Source organism: Strongylocentrotus purpuratus, unplaced genomic scaffold, assembly GCF_000002235.5.
Source record: "Strongylocentrotus purpuratus isolate Spur 01 unplaced genomic scaffold, Spur_5.0 spur5_scaffold_6, whole genome shotgun sequence".
Classification (NCBI taxonomy): domain Eukaryota; kingdom Metazoa; phylum Echinodermata; class Echinoidea; order Camarodonta; family Strongylocentrotidae; genus Strongylocentrotus; species Strongylocentrotus purpuratus.
Window position 1 is genome coordinate 34,116,194 of NW_022145612.1, and position 19,092 is coordinate 34,135,285.

The following is a 19,092-nucleotide window of genomic DNA, read 5'->3' on the forward strand; positions in this document are numbered from 1 at the left end:
TGGCAACTAAGCTTGGGTTCTACAAGGTAGAAAGAATAAAGATATACCGTAAATCTCTGTGTATAAGGCGCACCCCTATTTTTAAAACTTAAAAAATAATAAAAAAAAAAATAAAAAAAAAATCAGGAAGAAAAACAAAAATGGAAATTCTTTTAGATTTTTTTGCTTTTTGATAAAACCAGATCAGATCCAGTCTTAGTTCAGCCTTCGGAAATACTTTCATGTTATTACGTGGCACAGTTGAAGTGGTTGTGAACCAAGTTAGACCTTTGCGCAACAACAACCAAATCCAGCGGTCAAAACAGCACGTCCAGTTGAACATATGGGACTATGAACGGTAGGATGACTAGAAAATGGTACAGGACAATTCTAGAATAACTCCACACAACTTACCGACAATTTCAAGTTGCATTGTTGATATGAAGACGAAAATAAACTGCATAACTTATTTTCTAATAAAATCTAAATTTAGATCCAAGTCCGTACCATTGCATCGCCAAAAAGTAAAAGAAGGGACGTGAAAGATTGTTACTTGCGGAGCTAGCTGCCGCGCAACGCAACTGCGCAAGTTAAAGTCGCAATTTCGTATTACACCGCACATTGTGGTAGGATACCAAATCTGCCCCGTGTAAGTGAGCTGCATGATACAGGTGAGCGAGCTGAAGACACGGGAGAGCTTCGGCCAGCAAAGTGCTTTTTGAAGGGAATAATTTATGAAACTGAAAAAAAATAAATCTCTTCTCTTCAAATTAGGAACGTAGTTTTACTTCAAATAATAGATTCTATTCTTTATTTGCATTATGTAATTCATGTTGAGACACAGAGATTTTTGAAAACCACTAAAAAGTAGCATTTTGAGGACTCAAAATATCCTGTACCTGTGTATAAGGCGCACCCCCAACTTTTGATTTTTCCCCGACAGATAAAAAGTGCGCCTTATACACAGGGATTTACGGTACAAAAAAAAATGTGCATCCATGATTCACGTCCCCTCACTTTTTTTTAGTGGAAAAAATTCAACTTTCCAAGACTGATAGTATTAGACAATGTTAGTACGGTAGCTGTACACAAAAAACATTATTTTTTAAGGTGACCGCTGGGAGACCACATTTTGACTTTTTAGAGAAAAGACAATAAAACTCTAATGAATTTTGTTAAGCTGTGGGAGGTAGCCCTCATAAAGATGAAACTAAAAATGCCACCATCGAACTGGGAGCCCTTTTAACTGTTTTAAATAACAGAGCTCCCAATTGCAAAAATGCAGAACTTCTAAAAAGGAAACTATCCATGAAATGGGACTTAATTATCTGAGTTATACTTACATTGCGTGGAAACTTTGTGAACGAGTGGAACATGTAAAATCTGTGCATGTATACAATGGCTGTGTTGATACACAATTGAAATCTGAATAAATAAATGTCAAGGAAATATTTTAGATTGAATAATTAACATTTACTTTCCGATAACAGCTAGTGCTTTGACCGTGCACATGTGTATCAGTGTACACGAACGAACCACCACTACACGTGTAGAAAATTCACTAAACAGATATACAAAGAAAAAAAATCCACCGTTTCTCAGCAACATAAATTGCTGAAGTCAATATTTCACAAAAATAAAGTTTAAATTGCAATGCTACTTCATTAAATAATCATTTCCATAAACTGTACAATTTTGATCCAATGCCGTATAGTCTCTTCTCATGTCGTCATGCAAACAATGCCAATCAATGCGGTCTGACTTTCCAATGAGCGCGATGGTTTAGTATGCAGTACTGTTACTACAGTAACAACTTTTACAAAAAAATCCTTGTTTTGTTGGATGTGCCATGTATTCCCGGAGCTTGATGCGCACTGGTTTCCATTGTCTGTTTGTTTTAGTACATAAAAGATAATACTGCAAACCATTGTAGCATTCGGTCTTACGTGGCTGAAATACTGCTTTTGTTTTTGGTAAATTTCATAACCATGTACATAAGTACATTAGGCCCGTTTTGAGTAAACGTTTAATCGTATACCCAAGCCTTTTATTAAGACAAAGCAGACCGGGAGCAAAATATCTGAAAAAGTGGCTCCCGGTTCTTAATTTTTTTTTTAGAGAACCAGGAGCCGTTTCCAAAATTGATGAAAATATGCATTCTTTTAAATCATTTGTTAACCGTTACCTTTTACTTATTCATTATTCATTGTCATAAGTCTATATCAGTACACTATAAATTAACCCTGTAAGTCGTGGCTTTAATCTGATTGAAAGGGGAGAATACAAACAAATATTTAAAAAAAAACTTATTAAAAAAAATATATAAAAAAATAAAAATAAATAAATTGAAATTTGTCAAGTTTTAGGCCAGCAATTACTAAATAAACATGCAAAGCTGGGATTATTTTGTCATTTGGAGTTGTTGTATACCATGTTTGTTGATGTGAAGTGCCTTTTCATGACTTTGAAATTAATAATATTAGTCTAAGAGAAGAAGCAGAACATGCAAGCCGCCATCTTGGATTATAATGACAATGGAAAACAAATTGCATGCTTAAATTATAATTCAAAGTGACGGCTCGCATTTTTTACCTCTCCTCCCAGACTAATGTCATTAATTTCAAAGTCATGAAAAACACTAAATATCTACAAACACGGTCTACAGCTATGCATTTTTTTTAGTATTTGATAGCCCAAAACTTAAAAATTGTTGGCATATTTATTTTTAAAAAATATTAAAATATTTGTTTTTTACCAATTTTTTCCTGATCATTTTCATTGATCGGCGATCGGACTTTGTGCGCAAAATTACGAAATTGTGATCTATCCATCATGATTGCCACAATTTGTATATAGTTTCCATGAAAAGAATTGTGAAATCAAAGTTTGGATTGTGATTAATTAGGCCATGTATACTGAATTTTGAGAATCGTTTTTCAAAGTAAGATTTTCACAACGAAGTCAAACTTTTAGACAGAGTGAGATTGTTGCTTAATCCCTAGCGGTGGCGCTAGGAGTAGGAGATATACATTAGCGGCCGCTCGTAGTCGTGCTGCAATTATTTCGGTGCGATTTCAATTAGGATTCTCATTATAAAATGATTTGTTAGGGTTCATTTAGTCCACATTTAACTCGTATGAAGAAAGTTTTTGTCACATTGGTGAGCATTTAGTGCTAGATATGTGGAAGTTCCTGAAATAGGAAATTTTAATTCTCCCAAACTGGGCGCCGGGTACTCATTTTCCCCGTCTTACCCGGCGCCAAAAGTCAGGGACTGTTTGGTAAAAATCGCCCGGCGCACGGTTAATAAATAACTCTTTTGATAGAAACATCGGTGAGACTTGAAATTTGAAATGCATTATTCTGATTACATTTTTTATTCAAATATCAAACAAAAATGGTGAAAAACGATCCCAAATTGAAAATTGAAAAATCGTTCAGACACCTTAATAGAGTAAAGGATGGGGTTTTCGGCCACTTAAAGGCGAAATTCAAAGAAAATCACAAGTATGTAAACTATTGTATCACTAGAAACTGGTAAGCTAAGTGATGGCCATCGTACAAGTGGCATGTCAAACCATGCAAAAGGGGATATGACCCGATTCTGATAACTAAAATCTTTTGCTTGTAAATACACAGGATAGGGGTTAATTAACAATCAAAGAAACCAGACTTTCAAATTGAAAACCCCCTGGAATGATATTAAGGACGGCATTTGTTCCCTCTTGAAACTCCGAACATACCGCGATGTGTCCAGCTGAATATACAATGGCGTCTTATTTTGTTTACAAGCAACAGATTCCTTTATTTTTGCATCGCTGCATTTTCATCAAAATAAATCCATGCGCATGAGGCAATAGATTATACATTTAGCCTGACGGTAGTGAAGTAAGAGAAAGAACTCAAGAGAAGATGAAAACACAGGCACTGAAAATGTGAGAGATGTCATGGGACATCGTCCGCTTGTGCAAATCATGTCCATACTGTGATCTCACACATCTCAACAGCGTTTGGAAAGCTCTTCAGGTGTTATGCCGGGGCTGTATTTAAGCATTTTGTAATTTATAATAATCATTACTTCAAATGTTTCCAAGCATTGAATTTTGGTAACCTTGTCGAATCAAATTTTTAACTTTGCAATAATGAAAATAAAGTAATTTTTTGAAATCAATGAATAGTCTACCTACTTTAAGACAAAATCCTATCTTTTGGACCTTTACTTCCTATTTATCATCATTTTTTGTTTAAATCATGAAGCAAATATTATTATTATTTAAACAAAAAAAGAATCCCAGAAAAAAATCACGAATTGCCATGACAATATTCATTTCAATTTTCACTGTTTCGGAGGGAGTTATCGGCCGCATGTACAAAGTCAATAGGAAGCGCGCACGCACGCGCCGTGCATTTCCGCGCTGATCTATAGCACTAGTGGGCGGAGCAGGTATCCCACGCCGGAGCTCCCAGGAGCTCACCAGGCTGAAAACTAGTACTGCGGTGATCGGAAATTGGAATCTGAATTAGACAGAGATATCATGTGTGCGTTGCGGTGTCCGGCTGCATTGATTTAATACATGCGGTGAGATACTTTTGAGCTTGCGACTAACACAAAATCGGGCTTTAAATCTGAAAAATACTTGAAATAAAGCTCATTTCATGGTAACCATATTTCTTACAGACACTTGTAAGATACTCGATTTTTCAGATTCGGGTAGCGGGACCGCCGATTACATCGCTAAAATGTGATATTTTAGGATTTATTTTCCATTGCAAATGTGGTTCTTCAGTGACTCTGGCATGGTATGGTATGTATGGCAGGGAATAATTTTCCTGGTATCGCATCGCAATTTGCTATGCATTTTTGCATGACTGCTATACAAAATATCTTTTGTGTAGCAGTTTTCTTCCATAGAAATGTACAGAATTTCATTTGAAATATTTATCCATCGGCTGAAATTGCTAATAAAAAAATTTGAGGAAAATTATTCCCTGTATGGTATGTGTGGGATATGTGATATGCTGTTATGCGATGTATTTTAAAGGGATTTTACCATGCATCCAACGGTAGGATGTCTGAACGATTTAGACTGTGGGGCAAGGGCCAGTTAACCATCTAAAAAAAAAGTTTCGTAGTCCCATCTTTGGCAGAGAAAACTAACTATACCAAATGATTGTGATGAAGTTGCTGATGAGAAAACACCTTTGTTCTCCAAATTTCGTACACCCGTTGATGAGATAACATGCTAATTAGTTTAATTGGATTTTAACAAGATTTCCTTGAAAAAGACTAGCGCCAACTATGGTAAATAGTCCATTTTGCTGATTCAAAGTTGCTATTACTTGATTCTTTTTTGCAAAATGTTTATTTCAGACCTCTATGAGACTGTTCAGGTGTGATTTTTCTGCGCAATTAATTTAATCCGCTAATTAGTTTTATTGGATTTTAACAAGATTTCCTTGAAAAAGACTAGCGCCAACTATGGTAAAATCGCCATTTTGCTGATTCAAAAGGCATTCAAATTTGCTGTTTCTTGATTATTTTTTGCAAAACATTTATTTCAGACCTCTATGAGACTGTTCGGGTGTGATTTTTCTGCGCAATTAATTTATATTTATGCTGTTGGTGAACTTGAAAACACTAATTGCAATTTTCCACGTTTTTTTAATATTTCAGCACGTCATCAAGACGAGTTTTGTTAAGCCCAAGTTATGTAATTTCTTGCATCTTGTTTAAGTTACCATCTGTTTGTATATTCATGTCACTCATTTAACTCTTCCTTTTTTCCCTATTTCTCTCTCTATCTCTCTCTCTCTCTCTCATCACACACGTTTTTTGTTCTCATGTCTCCTCTTAAAAATCTCTTTTTCTTCCCCTGTTGTTTTCTCCTTACTCTTCCATTCTCTTTCATCATAATTTACCTTATTATATTCAACATGTCTTATTGAGTTTCATCAACTGTGCAAACTCCTTCCAATCAAATCATCAATATTGTTGCTTTTAGTTTATTTTCCACTTCCCCGAAAAATATATTGCTGTTCAAAACTTTGTTAATACTAATACTAGGTAGTACTAGCAACACTGCTCATGGTCTGCATAGCATCAGTTTAGAACAATACAAATTTCAAAGAGAAACCTAACAACAAATTCATACCAAAACTGCCAAATAAATTATATTCTTCTCTGTTTAATTTGATTTCATTCATTACGTAAAATGTATTACCGTACTACCATTTTGTCAATGACATTTATCTACAAGTAGATTACCGGGTACTTTTTCTAAAACCGGTACTTGCCACTGCCAGTGAAATCAGAACTATGGTACATGTATGTTGTAATTTACAAATGCAATTTAACTTGAACTGCAAAGATTGTTAACAGTTTTTACATAAATATTGATGGAATTGAAATAAATTATGAAACATTGATAAGATGTGTCTAGTCATTTGTTGTCTTTTTTTTTTTTGGTTCAAAGAAAATGTCCTAAAATATGTTGATAGAAAAATTGCCAAAAAGCTGTTACTGTTGAGGAATTCATAAATTTTACATATTTCGATTAGAACAAGTGTCCAAAGAGTGTGATGGAAAGTTTGAAACGACCCATACATTTGAACGTAATAAAGTTTTATATTTGACTATAAATCTTGGCAATGCTTCAACATGGCAAAATACATGTATGCATAATAAATAATAAATGTCCATATTATTATTATTATTATGAAACAAATGAGCATGCAATGCAAGTACAATAGTACATTACTGTAAGTGATTACTTAGTAAACATTTTTCCAGCTCTGAAATTATATCTTTACATATATTTAGTATATTCTTATATTACAGTTGCACATAATGTATATGTAAAACACCCCAGTCGACCCATACATTTGTATATGTCTATTCATGAAAGGTTGGTTATTTTGTACATAATTAACAAAGGAACCATAGGGATATAAAAATCATTTTTTTTTAATCCCCAAATTGAATAAGAAATATCAGAGAAAAGGTTTCACAATGATCTTGCCTTTGTTCATTTTAATTTTATCATATATATTTGTTGTTATCAATAGAACCAGTTAATGTTGAAAAATCTGCTGATAAACAGCAAAAAATATTGCATACATCTAGTGCTCAATATGAACGCGTACATTTTATGCTGATGGTCTCAAATAGGTCCAACAAATCAAAGCTGGCAGATGAGCGCCGAGATTGTAGACTCCTACACAGCTTCTTAGGTTGTGAAGGGATATCAGATGGATCTGGGGGAAAAAGAATATAAAACACTAGGTCAGAAACAAAGCTCATATCAAAAATTGGCGATAGCTTCGCTGTCATTTCAAAAATTTCAGATAGCTTTGGCGTCTTTTAAAAATTCTTTAAATGTTTCAAAAACAAAAATTCATATTAGTCTACAAGTCATTTCGAAAATTGGCAATAGCTTCGCCGTCTTTTCTATTTTAAAATTAAAATTGTTGATACTGATAGCTTGACAGCCGCCATGTCTATCTTCATGTTAGAAAAAGTGCCCCTTGTCTAAATATGCTTTCTATTTTGACCCCTATTGAGTGTGCAACTATAATGGCTTCATGCACTGATTACAAAAAAATGTAAACAACACACCACATCCCAGCACTAAATAAACCAGTTTAAAATAATGCTGTTTTGACCAGGACAATGAGTTAAACTAACTAGGAAGGCATGTCTAAAGTTAAGTAAAGCCTGGCTCAATGCGTCCAACTTGTCCGACATTTTTTTTGTTTTCCATTAGGCCTATTATTATAATTTACAGCTAAGGAGGGTCTACATGTACGTACATGATTACATCAATGACATAACAAACAAAATTGATGTCAACTCACAGAGGCATTGTAAACGATTCAATCAACTGACAGACTTCATCATTCAAGCTCCATCATGCATGCATAAAGGGCCTAAATCTAGGCCTAGCCCATAGGCCTAGGCCTAGAGCCTAGAGCCTAGAGCCTAGAGGGTCTAGACTCTATTCTCTAATTGTTTTTTTTTTAATGAGGCTAGAGCTAGATCAAAGTAAAGGCAGGGCCTTAATTTTTGCTGGGTTATCATGGTTATCATGGTTATTGCAAACAAAGAAATTGAAACTCACCTTCAAATTCAGTCTTGTTAGAATCTCGAGGTATTTTACGGAGAAAAGTGCAAAATTGAGACGGATTTCCTTGCCAATGTCGCCGGTATTGAACCGTATACATACAGCGACAGTACCAGTGCAGCGCAAATTACAACATTGTCATTTGCAATGCACCACTGGTACTGTCGCCGTATACAACAACCGTGAAGGCACGTATACGGGCGACATTGGCAAGGAAATCCGTCGCAATTTTGCTCTTTTCTCCGTCCATATTTTTCAAAATATCAGCAGAAGCAAAAGCTTTGGACCATTTTGTGTCTGTAAATTCTTTCAAAACGACATCATTCACAGTCGGGAAGTGAATAAAACACCTCTTTATCTCTGTATCGGTGACGAAACTTCATCGGTGTCATAATTATGGTTGTTAGATGTTTTTATGTAGCGAACGAGGACAATGACGTAGGGAAAATCCCGCCTCGTGATTGGTTGAATTGGACACACCTCCGATTTCCCGGGATATTACCCACGATTATTAGGAGGCAACATAATTATTATCTTTAATTAGTTTTCACGAAAAACCGTAAAGAAAATGAGGAGAACAAACGGTAAATATGTTTGTAATAATTTTCTTTATATTTTCATACTGGTTTGGTCGACTGCCACTGATGGGACTACGAAACAACACAATACAGTGACTTGCCCTACAGTCTAATTTTTCAATTTTCAATTTGGGATCGTTTTTCACCATTTTTGTTTGATATTTGAATAAAAAATGTTATCAGAATAATACATTTCAAATTTCAAGTCTCACCGATGTTTCTATCAAAAGTTACAGCCCCTCCAAAATGCTGGTATATTCATATCATTTTGGTCAAAATCGACGAAAAAGACGTCCACGCAGAGTGATGTTGTTTTGCTAAATTCAGACAAACAGCTGTATCGCGCGATATGCAAGCGTATGCATATAGTACGCATGTTGCTAAGCCAATGCGCGACTTGCAGCTTGAGCCACGCTGTCTCCGCGATATGTGCCATTGACTAGTATGGTTGGCAATTCGCGCCGTAGAACCCGGAAGTGAATACACGTTGTAGTCAATGGCAATATCGCGGAGACTGCGATATTGCCATTGACTATAACGTGTATTCACTTCCGGGTTTATCGAGGGAATTGCCAACCATAATTTCATTCACTATAATGTGTTATTGAATTTGGGGTTTCGTTCGTGCGCGGAGATGTTACGCGATGTAACCATGGTTTGGACTGAGCGGAGCGCACGCCCCCTAATTAGCTGATCCACCAAATAGCGAGAAGGGTATTTTTAAACTGTTATCAGTTGTGATCCCTCGGGGCTAGCGAAAATATAAGCACATAGAATTGTTCCTTAGGACTGGGACTACTTATCGATCGGGGCGTCATATCTCAAAAGTGACAAACCTCAGAGTTAGCCAGGACACAATGTTTAAATTGCTGTTTTGACCAAGATATTTTTAGAATTTCGGGGGCTATGCCCCTTTGGAAATATCGGAATTCACCTGCTCTATCATATGACACCTCATTTATTGATTATCACCTTCAGGATCACAACAGATAAAGGTTTGAATCTCGATTTGAAAAAAAAAAATTGACTTTTTTTGCATGGTCGCACAATGCACGTAGACTGCATAGGGATGCGTGTAATCTCTATGGGAAGAATTTTAGCACACAACATCGGGTGCGCGATCAGACACCCTACCAATGGATAGGCCGAAAACTGGTGATGGTCGATTACTCCCTCCTTTACTCTAGAGTAAAGGAGCCCGTTTTCGGCCACTTAAGACAAAATCCTTTTTTTAGGACCCTTTACTTCCTATTTATTATCATTTCTTGTTCAAATCATGAAGCAAATATTATTATTATTTAAACAAAAAAAGAATCCCAGAAAAAAATCACGAATTGCCATGACAATATTCATTTCAATTTTCACTGTTTTGGAGCCCGTTATCGGCCGAGCGTTTCAGTTTACGGCCGCATGTACAAAGTCAATAGGAAGCGCTCGCGCGCGCCGTGCGTTTCCGCGCTGATGTACAGCACAAGCGGGCGGAGCAGGTATCCCACGCCGGAGCTCCCTGGTGCTCGCCTGGCCGAAGACAGGCACAGCGGTGATCGGAAGTTGGAATCTGAATTAGACAGAGATATCGTGTGTGCGTTGCGGTGTGCGGCTGCATTGATTTAATACATGCGATGAGATACTTTTGAGCTTGCGACTAGCACAAAATCGGGCTTTAAATCTGAAAAATACTTGAAATAAAGCTCATTTTATGGTACCCATACAGGGCTTGCCCTTAACTTTTTTTGAGGTGGCCAGCAGGGCCACTTGGGTAGGAGATCTGGGTGGCCAAATGGATTTTCAGGTGGCCCCACTTTTATGCGTTATTAAATAATGCAAATGTTTAATAAAAAAATGCATAAATTATACGTGTTAATTAAAAGCAGCATGAGCTGCATTTAATAATGAAAGGTGAGTGACTCTTTAGACTCTCATTCCAAATCCTCTCTCTTTGTTTCTATACTTCTGTCTCAACTTCACTTCAATGTTTTTCTCCCTTTATCCTTGTCTATCATGCATCACAAGGACCCCCACCCCCTTAAGTTAGGATTGTACAGGGCACACAAGGCGCCAAACTTCTGCTTTTCTTTGAGCTCCAAGTTCTGTTGGAAGATATAAAATTGATTGTATATTTACTTTAGGCCCGAGTCGAAACGGGTCCCCGCCCGGGCCCCGACCGTCGAGCTGAAACCCGGTTTTTGGTTTTCGGGTTTCGGGTTTTTCAAAATTAAATTTCACACTGATATTTTGAAATATAGAACTAAAAATATGGAATTCACACACTTATATTTCAATATAATCAAATAAATATGCTTTAGAAATAAATGGATATTGTTTCAGTTGACGGTAGGTGTTTTTATCGCTCTAAAATTGAGGCTGCAAGAAAGGAATCACGCTTCGTGGTACCGATCGAGTGCGTTCAGAAAAAGAAGTGGAAATAGATATATGACCCACTGAAGACAGAGCAAGAAAATGCCACACACAAGAGTAAAATATTGATCAGACTATTGCAATTAAATCGTAATACTAAAGGCATTAATTTAATTGTCAAAATATATCCACAACATAATGGTTTATCTTTGATAGTTTGATGAAGGAAAATAAATTAGAGCTCTTGAAATAACATCGGAGTGCCTTTCGTTCGTTCTAAAAAATGCGTGTATAACGGCAAGCAGAAGTTACGAGTCAAGCTTGATATGCACGTTTAAATCCCTACACCGTCATCCGACCTGATCGGAACAATAAGCATTAAACCAATTAAAAAACATCACGTAAGACTTTAAGGGACTCCAATTCAACAAAATTACCGTAAAATAATTATTTGCTTTGACAAATAATACTATAGATATTCATAATATCTTACAGAAATAATGATATTTCATGAGCTACGTACTCGATATCGAGTTCAGCTAGCCATCATTTTGAAATAAGACGTAGTTGTCATGCGATGCAGCGCAGAATGCGGCATCTCGCAGCTAGAGAGAGGGAAAAAAAACATCACGTAATAGTCACGTGAATATCACGTGATCTCAGGCCCGCGCTTTTTCCTCTCTCTTCTGCATACTGCCCTCTACAGTCTACTGCATGACAACTACGTCTCATTTCAAAATGATGGCTAGCTGAACTCGATATCGAGTACGTAGCTCATGAAATATCATTATTTCTGTAAGATATTATGAATATCTATAGTATTATTTGTCAAAGCAAATAATTATTTTACGATAATTTTGTTGAATTGGAGTCCCTTTAAGTCTTCCGTGATGTTTTTTAATTGGTTTAATGCTTATTGTTCCGATCAGGTCGGAACTTACCCGCCCGAAATCTCATGCGCAGTTTGTAACTGCGCAACAAAGAGTTGAGAAGCGTACTAGCTGTGCTGCAATGCGGATATCGACAGCTAACGCGGTAGCATACTATGATAGCGCTACGCCTATGTACCGGCCGGGCCGGGGTGGCGGCGGCGGTGTGTACAGTACCTACGCGACGGCGTGCATCGTTTTTATAAAGTTAGTATACGAAACGAAACATTTCCTTGTTTACTAGATCGGATTGCGTCGCTTGGATAAGCTTGGGAAAATAAATGTCGCCTCGGTTTCGGGTAGATCTAAAGGTTAAACAAGTTGTTGATAAATAATTTATATATTACTGTCCAAATATTTGGGTGGCCAGCCGGGCCATCTAGTCGGTGATTTCAGGTGGCCCGACAGCGTTTCAGGTGGCCATTGGCACCGGGCCACCGCTAAATTCGAGCCCTGCCATATTTCTTACAGACACGCGTAAAATACTCGATTTTTTAGATTCGGGTAGTGGGACCGCCGATTACATCGCTAAAATGTGATATTTTAGGATATATTTTCCATTGCAAATGTGGTTCTTCAGTGACACTGGCATGGTATGGTATGTGTGGGATATGTGTTATGCTATTATGCGATGTATTTTAGAGTGATTTTACCTTGCATCCAACCAATCGGCCGAAAACGGGAGCTGGCCGATTACGGGCTCCTTTACTCTATTAGTGTGTCTGATCGCGCACCCAATGTTGTGTGCTAAAACCCTTCCCATAGAGATTGTACGCTTCCCTATGTGGTCTACGTGCATTGCGCGACCATCCAAAATTGGTCAATGATTTTATGAAAAAATTTGAAATTCAAACCTTTATAACAAATGATCCTGAAGGTGAAACTCAATAAATGAGGTGTCATATGAAAGAGCAGGTTTTTCTCCATATTCCCCATCGGGGGCCACCCCCAGAATTCTAAAAATATCTTGGTCAAAACAGCGATTGAAATGTTGTTTGCATCCTAGCTCCAAAATTTGCCACTTTCGTGAGCTGCCGCCCCGCGGCTTAAGCAGGGCTAGACGTAAGGATAATATCCAGATGCTTTTTTTTTCGCTAGCCCCAAGGGATCATTTGTTATAACAGTTTGAAAATACCCTTCCCACATTTTTGGAATCAGCTAATTAGGGAGGCGTGAGCTCCGCTCAGTCCAAACCATGGTTACATCGCGTAACATGTGCGCTTATAGTGAATGAAAGTATGGGTGGCCGTTCCCGCCATAGAACCCGGAAGTGAATACACGTTATAGTCAATGGCAATATCGCGGAGACATCTCCGCGATATTGCCATTGACTATAACGTGCATTCACTTCCGGGTTTTTTGTGCGACGAACGCCAACCATACTAGTCAATGGCACATGTCGCGGAGACAGCGTAGCTCAAGCTGCAAGTCGCGGATTGGCTTAGCAGCATGCGTACGATATGCATACGCTTGCATATCGCGCGATACAGCTGTTTGGCTAAATTTAGCAAAACAACATCACTCTGCGTGGACGTCTTTTTCGTCGATTTTGACCAAAATGATATGAATATACCAGCGTTTTGGAGGGGCTGTTACTTTTGATAGAAACATCGGTGAGACTTGAAATTTGAAATGTATTATTCTGATATCATTTTTTATTCAAATATCAAACAAAAATGGTGAAAAACGATCCCAAATTGAAAATTGAAAAATCGTTCAGACACCCTAATAGGGTGTCTGATCGCGCACCCGATGTTGTGTGCTAAAATTCTCCCCATAGAGATTACACGCATCCCTATGCAGCCTACGTGCATTGCGCGACCATGCAAAAAAAAGTCAATTTTTTTTTTTCAAATCGAGATTCAAACCTTTATCAGTTGTGATCCTGAAGGTGATAATCAATGAATGAGGTGTCATATGAAAGAGCAGGTGAATTCCAATATTTCCAAAGGGGCGTAGCCCCCGAAATTCTAAAAATATCTTGGTCAAAACAGCAATTTAAACATTGTGTCCTGGCTAACTCTGAGGTTTGTCACTTTTGAGATATGACGCCCCGATCGATAAGTAGTCCCAGTCCTAAGGAACAATTCTATGTGATTATATTTTCGCTAGCCCCCAGGGATCACAACTGATAACAGTTTAAAAATACCCTTCTCGCTATTTGGTGGATCAGCTAATTAGGAGGCGTGCGCTCCGCTCAGTCCAAACCATGGTTACATCGCGTAACATCTCCGCGCACGAACGAAAAAGTGACTGAAATTATGGTTGGCAATTCCCTCGATAAACCCGGAAGTGAATACACGTTATAGTCAATGGCAATATCGCGGAGACAACGTGCGTTGTCTCCGCGATATTGCCATTGACTATAACGTGCATTCACTTCCGGGTTTATTGTGCGACGAACGCCAACCATACTAGTCAATCGCACATGTCGCGGAGACAGCGTAGCTCAAGCTGCAAGTCGCGGATTGGCTTAGCAGCATGCGTACGATATGCATACGCTTGCATATCGCGCGATACAGCTGTTTGGCTAAATTTAGCAAAACAACATCACTCTGCGTGGACGTCTTTTTCGTCGATTTTGACCAAAATGATATGAATATACCAGCGTGTTGGAGGGGCTGTAACTTTTGATAGAAACATCGGTGAGACTTGAAATTTGAAATGTATTATTCTGATAACATTTTTTATTCAAATATCAAACAAAAATGGTGAAAAACGATCCCAAATTGAAAATTGAAAAATCGTTCAGACACCCTAACCCTAACTCTATATCAATTAATTTACCCTTCCACCCTGCCATATCCAAGTTTTGGGTTGATTAGTGCCGACCCACCGCAGCAAGGCCATTCAGCTTTCTGTATGCGCGCGAAGCGCCCTCTAGTGCCACATGAATGTGCCTATCCCTGGGGTTAAAACTAGATGATAAATCTAACTGTTACTACTAGACTCGATTGCTCACAAAACTCTAACATAGACCTAGGGTCTAGATCTACTAGGAATGTTTTACTCGAATATATTAGACAGTAAATATACACCATGTACATGTAGAATCTACATGTATCAGATGCAGACCTACTCAACACTCGCATAATCGATCTTGACTTTAGCAATAGCACTAGATCTAGGCCTACACACGTCGATTACACACATTGCATGCAGTAGTTCAGCAGCATACTCCACAACTAAGTTAGTTGAACATTCGACTGGCGATATCGCCATGTTGAAAATATTTGAAGAAGGATACACTTGTAGGCGTTGCCCCATATCCTGAATTAGATTGGCAGCCTGCTGCCTGTAAGACAGCTCTTTCTCTGGCTCTGTTCCACATTTTGCGGAAGGACTGTTTCTCAGTTGTTCTGTAGAAAAATACCAACGGTCGGGTTTTGTCGCCATTAGTCCCGTACCGGCGAATTATCCAAGAGACAGCGCATGCGCATTTCATCCGATAACGTAATTTCTCGTACGTACGTACATTCTCAATCTCGTCTCTGACGTGACGCGATTGATTTTTTACTGGTGATCCTTTTCATAGTGAAGGCTTTACACATCGATGCGTACCAAGCAAGACATAATACAACACAGAAATAGATTACAGTCTCGGTGATGTCGTAGAGCAATATATAATGCGGGTGCCGGTGCCGCTGAAGCATGTAGCTAGCTCTGGTATCGTGTATACGCACGTTTGTACGTACCTAGACGAACTGGTAGTAGTTGTACTCTGCATGCATGATATGCAGCAGTGAAGTGTCGCCGCGCCGGTGCTTTACCTGATTTATTTGTACGAATTAGGAACTGGGACAACCGGTACGGTCACATAAACGTTGTAATGTGAGTAAAAACTGTTAAAACATCACACGGCATTACAAGGGGACGAAATTTAAAGTCTCATTGCTCGACCATTTTGCGCATAGATCTAGATCTAGGGCAATTCCACGGTAACGGAAGGACACTCAGACAAGATTTTTGAACTTCAGGTTCATACTAGATCTAGGTCTAGGCCTATTACTAAAACTAAGAAATGTTTTATTAGTAGGCCTAGAGTCTATGTATTAAACTATGGGGAACAAAATGTGTTTCAGTCAAGTGGAAAGCTTCATCAACTTCACAAAGTTTGGATAAACACTAATGAACTGGAAAAACCATGTCCATTTTTATGTCCTTCCGTTACCGAGATAATTAATATGCACATTCTTAAACTACTTAACTATAATGACAATTTTTGGGGGGAGAATTAAAGGCACTTAGACTCTATATAGATCTAGACCGAATTTTTCTGTCTCTTTCGTTCGTTAGCCTCTGATTTGGGTAGGTCGGCTCTCTCTTTAGAGACAGAACAGCCCTATACGCTGTAGTGGCCGCGCGTTTGTACTAAGAAACGTTACACAAAACTTGGCCAAACTTAATCCCTAATTTTGATATTTTACCGGATGCGTATCCGATGCATTTAAAGTCCTAAATTAGCTAAATACTTAACTACTTCGGTTCCACTTACCAACTTGACTGGAATAATCCGTTTAATGGTCCATTTTTAGGAAATTATGGGTCAAGATCGACATCCATGAAGAAAATCTTGCAGCCGAGTCTCATTCTTTCTAGTCTACGCCGAAGGCAAAATGATTATAACGGAAAAACTGTGCATGTCATTACGAACTCGTAGCTCGTGCACAGTTTTTCCGTTATAACAACTAATGTCAGTTTTATTAAAGAAATGACCCAAATCAGATGGTTATTGCTGTTTACCTACACACGTGCGCGATACATGCGTTAGGTCTATATCAGGTCCTGATAGATCTAACTTTTTGTTAGATCTAGATATAATAATTCACCAAATCAGAAATAGTCTAGAGTCTAATCTAGATCTAGGCTATATCAATTAGTAGCCTAGAGGTCTAGGCGGTTTCTCTGCAAAATTTGTATCATCACGTATTAGATTAGTCAAAACATATTCTTTCACATGATGGGTAATAAGAGCTTCCATTTCATATTTTGAGAGGGGTGCATTTCCAAAACTGGTCTTTACCTGGCTTTAAGTTAGACTCTAGACTTACTTAGAATTAGATATAGATCTAGATCTAGATATAGGGTGTCTGAACGATTTTTCAATTTTCAATTTGGGATCGTTTTTCACCATTTTTGTTTGATATTTGAATTAAAAATGTAATCAGAATAATACATTTCAAATTTCAAGTCTCGCCGATGTTTCTATCAAAAGATACAGCCCCTTCAAAACGCTGAAATATTTATAGCATTTTGCTCAGAATCGACGAAAAAGACGTACACGCAGAGTTATGTTGTTTTGCTAAATTTAGCCAAACAGCTGTATCGCGCGATATGCAAGCGTATGCATATCGTACGCAAGTTGCTCAGCCAATGCGCGACTTGCAAGCTTGAGCCACGCTGTCTCCGCGATATGTGCCATTGACTAGTATAGGTTACTGTTCCCGCCATAGAACCCGGAAGTGAATACACGTTGTAGTCAATGGCAATATCGCGGAGACAACTCTCCGCGATATTGCCATTGACTACAACGTGTATTCACTTCCGGGTTCTATGGCGGGAACGGCCACCCATACTTTCATTCACTATAAGCGCACATGTTACGCGATGTAACCATGGTTTGGACTGAGCGGAGCTCACGCCTCCCTAATTAGCTGATTCCAAAAATGTGGGAAGGGTATTTTCAAACTGTTATAACAAATGATCCCTTGGGGCTAGCAAAAAAAAAAGCATCTGGATATTATCCTTACGTCTAGCCCTGCTTAAGCCGCGGGGCGGCAGCTCAGGAAAGTGGCAAATTCTGGAGCTAGGATGCAAACAACATTTCAATCGCTGTTTTGACCAAGATATTTTTAGAATTCTTGGGGTGGCCCCCGATGGGGAATATGGAGAAAAACCTGCTCTTTCATATGACACCTCATTTATTGAGTTTCACCTTCAGGATCATTTGTTATAAAGGTTTGAATTTCAAATTTTTTCATAAAATCATTGACCAATTTTGGATGGTCGCGCAATGCACGTAGACCACATAGGGAAGCGTACAATCTCTATGGGAAGGGTTTTAGCACACAACATTGGGTGCGCGATGCTCGGACAACTCTCACTGACCGCGCGATGCTCCGATGCGCCCATTCACATACACACAGATCGCATGCATTGTGAATGCGGAGGGCGGATTCACCCCGGAAACACCATAAACAGCCCCTGAAATAGGCTCAAAATCCGATTTCGGGGGCGGCATCAAAAAGTGAAATGATCTCAAATCGCCCCCGTAACGATTACGAGCAGCCGCGCACTCTCTTCTAGCTTCGTATTCATTGTGTGCATTTCTTGGTCCGCGCGCTGAATCTCCATGTGAAATTGTATACACAAAAATCGGTCGTAAAAAAACTTGAACCTTATTCCATTCCTTACCTGGCTTACCATGTCGCACGCAAGTACGCCAAAACACATACATTTTCGCAGTTGCGATATCGGGATGGAGCGTAGGGGTCGAGTTTTTGGTGGTCGATTTTGTTTTGGTAGATCAAATTAGCTGAACCTAGACCATATTACCACTAAACATCGCGAAACTGCAATCAATTTCCATCACGAATTCACGATTGCCGCAATTTTATAAAGTTTCCATAAATAGAGGTATGAAATTAAAGCCTATTTTGTGATTATTCTCGCCATATTTACGTAATTTTGATAATCATTTCTTCAAAGTAAAGAAAATCAGACAAAATCACCGTGACTGACACGCATACATTGCCGCTGTGCAGTGTGTGAGTTGAGCTGAGCTGCAGTTAACTCGATCCAGGAAGCTCCAATAGCGGCACCGCAGGCTTCCGACGCCTGCGGCGCCGGTGTTGGAGCTTCCTGGAGTTACGCTGCAGTGTGTGTGAGTTGAGCTGAGCTAGCGCTAGCTGAGCTCGAGTCAAAGAGATTTGACACTTTGAAATTGTTATCTGTTGGTTTGCATCATTATTGCCGCGATTTCAATATAGTTTCGTGAATAGATTTATGAAACCTGAGCTTAGAATTAGTAAAAGTATTATTAATGTCTACGACTACGTTTTTAAATGACTGTCTGATTTTCTTGTGAAAATTTTACTTTGAAAAATGATTATCGAAATTCATGTCCAG

General features: G+C 38.5%; 2 protein-coding genes and 1 long non-coding RNA gene across 3 annotated transcripts in view; 1 reads left to right on the forward strand and 2 right to left on the reverse strand.

The window, feature by feature from the left end:
• Positions 1-15,404, reverse strand: part of LOC585512 (cyclin-T1) — a 34,409-nt gene extending 19,005 nt beyond the window's left edge. The window contains exons 1-2 of the mRNA XM_030973112.1: positions 15,212-15,404; positions 1,323-1,404 (exon numbers count right to left, since the gene is read on the reverse strand). Coding sequence (XP_030828972.1) covers positions 1,323-1,404; positions 15,212-15,360 — 231 coding nt within the window. The 5' untranslated portion in view covers positions 15,361-15,404. The remainder of the gene's footprint in view (positions 1-1,322; positions 1,405-15,211) is intronic.
• On the reverse strand, positions 5,646-8,789 carry LOC105444370. The gene is made up of 2 exons (XR_973055.2): positions 8,097-8,789; positions 5,646-7,233 (listed from the first exon to the last, which is right to left on the reverse strand). It is a non-coding gene; the product is annotated as an uncharacterized LOC105444370 (long non-coding RNA).
• A 180-nt stretch (positions 15,405-15,584) lies between the features above and the next one.
• The window catches only part of LOC590017 (KAT8 regulatory NSL complex subunit 2), a 48,006-nt gene continuing 44,498 nt past the window's right edge, over positions 15,585-19,092 (forward strand). Inside the window, exon 1 of the mRNA XM_030973113.1 lies at positions 15,585-15,795. The gene's annotated coding sequence lies outside the window, so the exon portion shown is untranslated. The remainder of the gene's footprint in view (positions 15,796-19,092) is intronic.